Below are 9555 nucleotides of genomic sequence, written 5' to 3'. Positions count from 1 at the left end.
GCTTGCAAGGACTAGCTCAAGCTTCGATGCAGCATTTCTTCGGACATTATCCATGTCTCATCTTCCTGATAGGAAGTCTCTTGTACTGCAGTTTTAATGACGCCCTCCTCCAGGAACAGCACAGTGTATGTTTTAACGTGCTCCCCTGACATGACAGTATTTCACATACTACACACCACAAAAGCATCACTTTTATATTTTCCAATATTCTGGAAATTATTTTCAATGCCTGACGAGTTTTTTTTTCTTAGAAAATTTCCTAATTTCAAGTGCTTAAGAAGGTTAAATTTATGAAATCCATAATACTTCCCAGGAAAAACAGATTGATGAAATTATTCTGCATTGACTCTCTGGATGCTAGTGTACGTGCTTGAATGCAATTCCTCAACAGCCTTCATTCTTCACAACTGAAAAAACTTAAGACTATCAGCAAGGTTCAGTCTGTTGTTCACATCCTCTTCCAAATCATTAACATACGCTGAAATAACACTACTGGGCTTTTAAGGTCCTTGCTCTTTATTTAGAGTGCAATTTATGAGGTTCAGTAAGATGTGAACATACCACATCGCAGTATGTACTTGATAAAATATGCTTTATTTATCCAATTATTGGGCTGCCTTTCGAATCAGTTTTCCTTGAAATGAGGCTCAATTTAATTCTTAGGATGTCCCACAGACCCTTTGGAGGGAACTTACTATCTTTAAGAAAAGGGTTTCCAGGCTATCTTACATATTTTGGGCAATGCCTGTGGGTTTATTCTTTCTTTCAGAATTCTCTAATGAATATAGGAGACCAAAATTTAGAGAAATATTCCAGACAAGGATAGGAATTATTCCCAGTGGTATATTTAACATTTTTGTTCTAGATTCAACAGTTTGAGGCGAAGGCACTTTCTCTATTTCCCTTGAAGATCATTTCATAGTCTGTCAGCTCCATTAAAATATATTTTAGATTTTTGTCTGAAGCACCGTTTCCTTAATCTCATCCCAATATTTCTAGTTCTGTTTCCTTGCACCATGGTGAGTAATTAGTCCCCAGCTCCCCTAGGCAGTTATACTGTCACTTAGTGACTGTTTTGCCTACTTTCTACATTTGTAGACCAATTTAATTTTTCTTTACAAGTCTCTTCAACTCTGCAATCATTTTCGCTGCTGCTCTGGAATACCTCTGTAGCTGTATACCTTCTACAGACCTTCACCGAAATGCATTCGAGGTGTTCCTCATCAGATTAGATGAAGGTCGCCTCCTGATTCAAATTCTGTGAGTACAGCATTGCTCTTCGGTTTTGATAATGTATTGCATTTCCAATTCAGAAATATATTTCTGTCTGCTGACATCCCTTTAATCATTCTTACTTGTGTCTTTCAGTTAAAGAAAAAAAATCACATTAAAAAATTCAAACTGACTTTCAGTTAAAGAAAAAATATACTACAGAGTGTAAGTAACAGACATCAATGCAACACAGCATGTCATCTTCCCAGCCTAAGATTAAAACTGCTACGGAAGTGTAAACCCTTAATTAATGTAAACTGTGATAGGCCCTACTGAAGATAGATTCTGACAAACATAGCTGAGAATCTGTCCCATTACTGTCCATTACGGGACATTCGGGTTTCCTCTGACAATCAAATGAATTTTAACATGAAACAAAGCAGAACATGCAGTAAGTACCTACCGAAAAGAGTATGTCTTGAAAAGGACAGTTTGGTACTTTGGATTTTCAAACCTGGTCACCACAGGTTCAACTCTAAATCCCCAGCTTTCAGATCTGAGCCTTTAAATCCCTTCATTTTTTCATTTTCACACTTATCACATTAAAAATCTTTTTCCTCTCCATATTCTTTACTGGTTTATAAAAAAACCTGCACAAACATTTTGAGCACTGCAGAGTGAAGAGAACAGGTGGATTATGTTTTATCTACAATCAGAAGTTCAAACTACATCAAGACAGGAGTTTCTGAAAGGTCCCTTTACCTGGAACTTCCTCACCATGTTCTCCTCATCTTCCAAAGGTTGCTGAAAACTTACTGTATATCATTGAGGCCAGTACATTTAAAACAATTTTTCTCAGGATTTACTGCTATATTTTGCCTTAGCTCTGCTAGAGGGAATAGTTGATTTTTCTGGGCACTGTGCCCAGATTATGTTTAATTTTGTCTTCAGATTGTACAGTTTCCCAGACACTATACCAGAGATGAGCGTTTTAGAAGTTAATAGAACAATAAATAAAATAAAACCTGTTCTCATGTCTCCACGTAATAACTGGAACCTTAAAAGCTTTGCCCTGTTTTATAGAAGCTTCTCTTTGTTACAGTTGGTGACTAAAAATATAACCAATTATTTTGAAGGGATAAAAAATAAGGTAAATAATTTACAGGATCCCCACAGAAACATTTCAAATTTAACCTTAAAATCTTAAATAAATAGCTAAAATAAAGTTCCACCATTGAATGCATTATTTATTAGCTATATTAAGAAGGTATCAGTTTGGATTCCACTACTATAATTCACATAATTATTCTATTTTTAGAATAAAAAGAGGAAGAAAAACTTACTGTGTATTCTGATTTCCAATTGTCCATTTGTAAAAAAAAGAATGATGAGGGAAAAGAAAAAAAAAAGAAACGTGAAATAAAACAATGATGCAAGATCCTTACAGTAAACATACATTAATAATTTTAAAAATTGTGTCAGATAATCTGTTGATTTATATTTGACTAAAGTCTATGGGACAATAAAGGGTGCAAGTCAGCACAGAATCTAAGCACCTGATGTTTGCTTTGCAAGGAAGCAATTGCATAGATACAACACTCCAGTTTTTACCTATCTATAGTCTATAATCTTTATTTCCTGATATCACTCAACGTAAGATGGAAAGACATATGCAGTTCAATAGGAGATGTTAAAGTAACTTCGTATCTGTGGCTCGACATGTAACTCGGAGCTTGTGAAGATAAGGTAAACTACCCAAAAAGTACAAGTCAGTAATAATTTCTGCTTTATTCCTTACCTGTGATTGTATAAGGATAATAATTCCAAGCCTTCTCTGTAACATAAAATATTTTGGGAACAACTGCTCTAGCCCAGCTTGGAAGTTTGCTGAAAACAAAAAGAAAATATAAAATTAGAGTATGTTATGAGTATTGCAGAAAAGAAGATACTTCCGAAGGTGCTCATCATCTGACAGGTGTTTCACAGGATGCAGCAATCCCTAGACTTCACAACAGCATCTTCATCTCCTGACTACGCATTCTGCCTCAGCTGGCTCCCCAAGCAGAAATGAAAGCAAGTCTGTCCGTTCCCCTCGCAGAGCGAGCAATACGGTGCTGCTGAAATAACCTCTGATCAGATTTAAATTGAGGTTGCAGACTTCAAGAATTTATGGCCTCAAACCTTTGGTCATTGATGAACTCTCCAGGACAGACCACACGAGGTGTAAGTGTGTCACAGTGTCCCTAACCACAGGGAGGCACTCTCTAACAAGAGGCCATGAGGAAATCCGTGATGTCGGTCCACTTCCACCCGATTCCATTATTTCTTCTTAAAGACTATTTCTTCTTCCTCCATGTTCTCTGCTGGCACACAAACCCTTATGTTCAACTCCCATAGCACACCATTTTCCCTTCACTACCAACACCAGCTCTTGAGTAGGAAGCTTTTTTATTAAAACTAACAAATCACTCAGAACACCCCTGTGAGCCTAGTAGGTAGTGATAATTCCATTTTGCTGATGGGAAAAGCAAACCCCAAAAGTGAAGACAATTAATGGAACGGATGTCACAGCTCAGAGCTCAGTCTGTCAACAGAACTTACCAGTGCAGGGGTACAACAGCAGGAGAATAAGAAATGAAAGACATGGATGCAGCACATGGAAAGATCATTGAAGGGTAATTAAATAATACTATGGAAGGGTGGGAGCATTTTCTTTACCACGGATCTTGGGTGTTTCATTTCCAGAACTCTGGTCACTCAGGGTACCAAAGAAGTGATGAACAAAGATACACTGGAAAAAGGCAAGTTCGTGAGACTTCATCTTCCAACTCCTTCTTAACAACATCACTTAGAATCACTGGAGCTGCCAGTAGGAAGATGCAGTACTAGTCACCAAAAGGAAGGCTGACCTTTGGAGCCCACAAACTCACTGTACTTCGGGGACTTGGTTAAAATCATTAGTCTGGCGATGTGTCGAGCAGATCACCCAGCCTAAGAATGGATCTTTACTGAACTAAGTTAGATGCTTTCAAACCTCAATTTTCCAAGTGTAAATGTTTGAAACAGTTATGTTTAGATAACTGTGTGCAGAAAAAAAATTAACTTTCCATATTAGTGAATTTCTGAAGAAAATACTGAGTTTGGATCATTAAGGCTTATTTAACCATGATCTCGCTACACATAAATACTGTATTTGTCCAGAGGCAAAAAGCAAACGTTAGGACATTATCTAAAGATTCAATGTCAAGTGCACTGACTTTTGCTCTTTGATGACATTACTCAAAAGCAGATTATTTTCTTTACATAAACCTTTGTATAGTCTATAAGCAGCATTTTACATACTGCATAATAGACTTCACTGTATCAGATCTCTTGTTTATTTTGCCAGCCCCTGTCAGTGTCTTTTTCTGACTATCTCTCTGCTCCCTCCTGTACCCCTGCTAAACTTTACTCTGATGCATAAATAATAAATACCAGAGGGTGCAGACTTTCAGCTCCTGGAAACAATGCTGCAGCAGGAGAGAAGAGGCAGTAAACAATTCTGAATACAACTAAGGCTTACACTACACTAGAAAATTTTACCAGTAACGTCTTTGTAAACATACAGCTGCTCAGTTGGCTTCTTTTTATTGCTGTTTTTAGTTTATTTGCCTGTCTGCCTATCTTCATCGGTACAGCACATCTCCAAAACAAATAATTTTACGAGCAAAACACACGTTATGCTCAGAGTTGGCAGCAAGTCACAGTCAGAGACACACATGAATTATTCCAAGGGTCCACTCAGAGAAAGAAAGGGGATTTTTTTTTTCCTTCCTTCCCTGGATGAAGTTCAGTCTTTCAGCACATAGGGATGAATAGTTTCTTAAAGGCATTCCAGCTGAAACCATGGCAAGCAAGAAAACCCTCTGCAGGAATTAAAGCATTAGCAGGCAAGAAAAGATAAGAAAATAATGAACAAATATTTCCAAGAAACCATCACTGAATGTATAAGCTCAATTTTCTTCAGGAGAGATCAGTCCAGAGCAAGACAAAGTGAAGCAAAGCCAGTAAGTTTATTAGGGTGGTAGACTCTGGAAGAAGAAAAGATAAGAGAGATCTGTGCTGGTGTAAGGAGTCCTGTTTCTCAAGGAAGGCAGGCAGAGGAGAAGTTTTCAGCACATTGTGTATGGCAGCATGTCTCCTTGGGTGAAGTCTTCCAGACAGGTCCTGGCCTCCCAGCAAAATCCATACTTGCCTGAAAACCTGCTGATCCTTTCCACAAAGCTTTAATAGTACTGCAGTATGGTATTGACACCAAAACCAGATTCAACTAGCAAATCTGGTTATAGTTATCAAGGAGTATTCAGAATTATCAGTCAGCCTGACTTCAAATATCCACCGTAGCTTCAGGCAAACTTCCCAATCTGTTGTAGGCACACAGATATTCTTTGTCAACGTTCGTACCCATCGTTGGGTAAGAGATCCTATGTTCCATGGCCTGTGCTCCCAGAAACCACATGCTTCCCAAGTATGTCTTGTACATGCTTTCTAGGACACAGGCCTTGCGGTTATACTGGATTACCCTAAAGCAGTGATTCTGAATATGCTCTTCAGTGCTTAAAGCCTTATCTCTTTTCAACCTGAAGGAAAGAAATATCCAGAAACATAAAACCCCCAAACTTCTGGGAGCTCTACAACAGGAACACATTTATTGATTTTTCCCAACTCCTGTATCTGGCCTGTGAGAGAACAGTTACTATCACAGTAATATTAAATGTTGGCAAGATTATTGGACTCATGTGTGTGTGTGCGTGCAACATTACTGGTGATTTAGTTTAGCCCGAGTTAAGGTTAGATATGTCAGGATGGCAGTGAAGGAGTAACTTGCAACGTAGAAGCAATAGCTATAGTGTTCCTATGCCCCAGCCATGAGATGCTGGAGCATAAGTTTAATAAAACGAAACAGGCTCAGGAGAATAGAAGAACATCAGAAAAGCAGCGATATTCAATTAGATCAGCAGTAGTAAAAACGGGAACAGATTGAGCAATATATTTCATAGGACACACACAAATACATATATTTTAAAACATCTCCAGCCTTTGAGTGTGGAGGCATTGACCCTCTGTATAACTTCACCATAGGAAGAGAAATATTTCACTTTAAGAAATGGTGGAACTTTTGGGAAACAAAATGAATTTTTTCCATCATGTCTTTAAGCCTATTATTTTGGTACAGAAGGTCATCATTGTACAACCTAATGGTAACTCATAATGTCAATTAACCTTGCTGAGGCAAATCTTTTCTCAACAAAAATGGGGTGCTGGCTTTCATTATCATGAAGTGAGAAACTCTTAAATCATTTTAGTGGTTTGTTTTGGGGGTTTATTGAAGGTGAGGTGATTGTTGGTTTAGCTTTTTAGTTTTTTGTTCGTTTGTTTGTTTCTTTTCCCCCTCCCTCCATAATTTTGGAAAATAGAATGACAAACAGTTAAGTGTAAAAAAACCTCGAATTGTTCTGATTTTCAGTACATCCTTAACTTTAAGTTATCATTCTTTCTCTCAGAAAAGATACTCCAGAAGAAATTACAACTAATCTTTCTATTTCTTCCTGCGGCTAGTAGGAAGCAACATATATTCATGGGAACATGTTGTACTTGAAACAGAAAGGCTATTGCCTAGAAGGGATATTCCTTTATTACAGCCCTTGCTGAGAGAAACCATTTTACTGCACTTGCCTGTTGAGATAGACCCGTTTTTCTGTTAGCTGACCATTGCCATGGTTTGGATCTTCATAGGGTTCATTCTGCACCACTTCCACACCTTCACCTCGGTCACTCTGCTCATGGCTGTGCTTGCTGATCATGTACAGCTGTCCAATTCTGTACTGCAAAACAAAACCAAGAACAATGTTTTAGCTTTATCTAGTACAGGTGTGTTCAAAAGTCAACGGCATACAATGAGATAGCAGTATGTGCAAATACAAGGTAGTTCAAGGGTGAAAGCCAGTATTTTGCAGCTTATTTAGACCTACAAGTCGGGGTCCTCCCATTACCTTTTTAAGTGCAGGCCATCACTTGTGGAAAAAATGTGTATACAGATGTAAAGAATCAGAGCAGTTAATAGACTGCATTTGTAAATATATAAGTTAAGAATAAATAAACAATTAATCTACTGCTTCCACGTGCTGATGTGCAAAGGGATTTTAACCAGCAGGTGAACACTAAAAATTCAGTGGACACAGGATCCTCCTGTCGTGCCAACAGGATGCCACATAATGAAGCCGTGTAAAGAGATTCAGAAACAGAAGCACCAGCTCTAACGAAAAAACAGATGTAGACACTAAGTCTTTTGAAAAAGAAGTTTGAGATGAGTGATTTGGCAATATTATTAATTTAAGCACTTAAATGATTCTTTCTCAATAGGCTCTTGAGTTAATTAGGAAGCCAGAATCCAGGAGGGTTGACCCAGCGTTGCTATCATGTTGCTATCACGTTGCTATCACAAACAAATTGTTGTACCGGCAACTGATTTTTTTTCAATGTGTCTGCATCTACACCAGGGCGTTTGCCTCCAGAGAAGCATTAACAAAACATATATCCCTGAACCTTCATTAGCAAAGACTTTAGAGTAAAATTGTACTTTCCCATACATTTTCTGGTCTGAGATTTTATTCTGGTTTAAGTCCTTTCCACATTCGTGAACATATCATAGTTCTTATTAATGTTTATAAATACGTGAAGGGTGAGTGTCAGGAGGATGGAGCCAGGCTCTTCTCTGTGACATCTAGTGATAGGACAAGGGGCAATGGGTTCAAGCTGGAACATAGGAGGTTCCACTTGAATATGAGGAAAAACTTCTTTACAGTGAGGGTGACAGAGCACTGGAACAGGCTGCCCAGAGAGGGTGTGGAGTCTCCTTCTCTGGAGACATTCAAAGCCCGCCTGGATGCGTTCCTGTGGGATCTGATCTAGGTGTCCTGCTCCGGCAGGGGGATTGGACTGGATGATCTTTCGAGGTCCCTTCCAATCTCTAACATTCTGTGATTCTGTGATTCTGTGATTCTTACAACAAACCGTCTTTGGACCTATCCAGTTTTCTCCATTTGGATCCCTCTCTCCCCAAGAATAATTTATTTAGGCACATACATGCTAATCACTTCAATCACATCAATCACTTCAAATACAAAGAACAACCTGTTAATTTAGAGAATGGCTGAGCTACCACACAAGCTGCCAAGTACTAGCTCAGCACAAGCAAACAAAAGCATAGTGACAGTCTGACCTCAGAAAACTCTCTGAGATTCTTGTGGTTATTGCATATTAGAAACAGCAATCCTATCACGTTTAAAAAGCCCCAAAAGCCCAAATCAAAAGAGCAATTAGCTGGGAAAAAAACCCCAAACCATCACAGACCTTATTAACAACTGCCAATAAGACAGACTTACCAAACAAAACCATACGAAATAGGATCACTGAGATGTAATATTTTAAAAAAATCAGTAAATCTCTGTGTAGGTACCTGGCTCTGCAACTTAGAGGTGTCTGGAAATTTCTGTGTTATGCACATAACGTTTCTTCCTCTCCTTCCTGCTTTTAATTGGTGAGAATTGATGGTGCACTTTTTTTTTTCATTAGAATGATCATTCCTTATAGTACATATTCAGCTTTCTCTGGTACCTCTTTCACACAAAATGTCCTCATCTAAGAGATAAAACCTAAAATTTTTTTTCTTGCTAATATCCTAACCCTCAAGGCTCTGAAGAGCCCCGGTCCTCATCCATACTTTTTAACTAGTTCCCTGAAAAACTGCCTTCCCTTTTCCACTAACAATAAATGAATACACTGGTACACAGGCAAGGCGAAGTCTGTGGACAGAGGTAGTACATTTTATTTGATCAACTAGTGCAGTTGGAAAAAGGATAACTTTCAGGCACATGAAGCTGTTCTTCAGGTCTGAAATCAAAGCAACATACTTCAAAGTTGAACGCAAGTTGAGAAAAAGATGTTTCACCTTTAATTAGATATGTATCAATTAGACCCCCTGAGAGTAAAGATGCTTACTGCCTGTGGAGTGATAAGGATGTCAGAAAAAGAGGAGAGGTGATAAGGTGCTTATCTTCTAGTGGAAAGACAGAGAGCAGTAATTTATATCCTGTGGAACATGAAAAGGTTAGGCGAGAGGGCAGAGGAATTGTAATTTGCCGTAAAGCCAATATTTCTATTGAGATCTCTACTGAGATTTTTGTCATCCCATAAAGTTATGACTTTTGGTTGCCATGGACATCTCTGGAAAGTATTTCATGATTACACGTACCACTGCATGCTTTGATTTCCTACTTCCACGTAATCCTCTGTAATTTTGCT

General features: G+C 38.4%; 1 protein-coding gene across 1 annotated transcript in view; it reads right to left on the bottom strand.

The window, feature by feature from the left end:
* The window catches only part of PITPNC1 (phosphatidylinositol transfer protein, cytoplasmic 1), a 43929-nt gene extending 36857 nt beyond the window's left edge, over positions 1-7072 (bottom strand). Inside the window, exons 1-3 of the mRNA XM_010083353.1 lie at positions 6928-7072; positions 3011-3099; positions 2556-2563 (exon numbers count right to left, since the gene is read on the bottom strand). Coding sequence (XP_010081655.1) covers positions 2556-2563; positions 3011-3099; positions 6928-7055 — 225 coding nt within the window. The 5' untranslated portion in view covers positions 7056-7072. The remainder of the gene's footprint in view (positions 1-2555; positions 2564-3010; positions 3100-6927) is intronic.
* Between the last annotated feature and the right edge of the window lie 2483 nt (positions 7073-9555).

Source organism: Pterocles gutturalis, unplaced genomic scaffold, assembly GCF_000699245.1.
Source record: "Pterocles gutturalis isolate BGI_N339 unplaced genomic scaffold, ASM69924v1 scaffold36965, whole genome shotgun sequence".
Classification (NCBI taxonomy): Eukaryota; Metazoa; Chordata; class Aves; order Pterocliformes; family Pteroclidae; genus Pterocles; species Pterocles gutturalis.
Note: the sequence above shows the minus strand (reverse complement) of the source record. Positions and strands in the feature narration are given on the sequence as shown.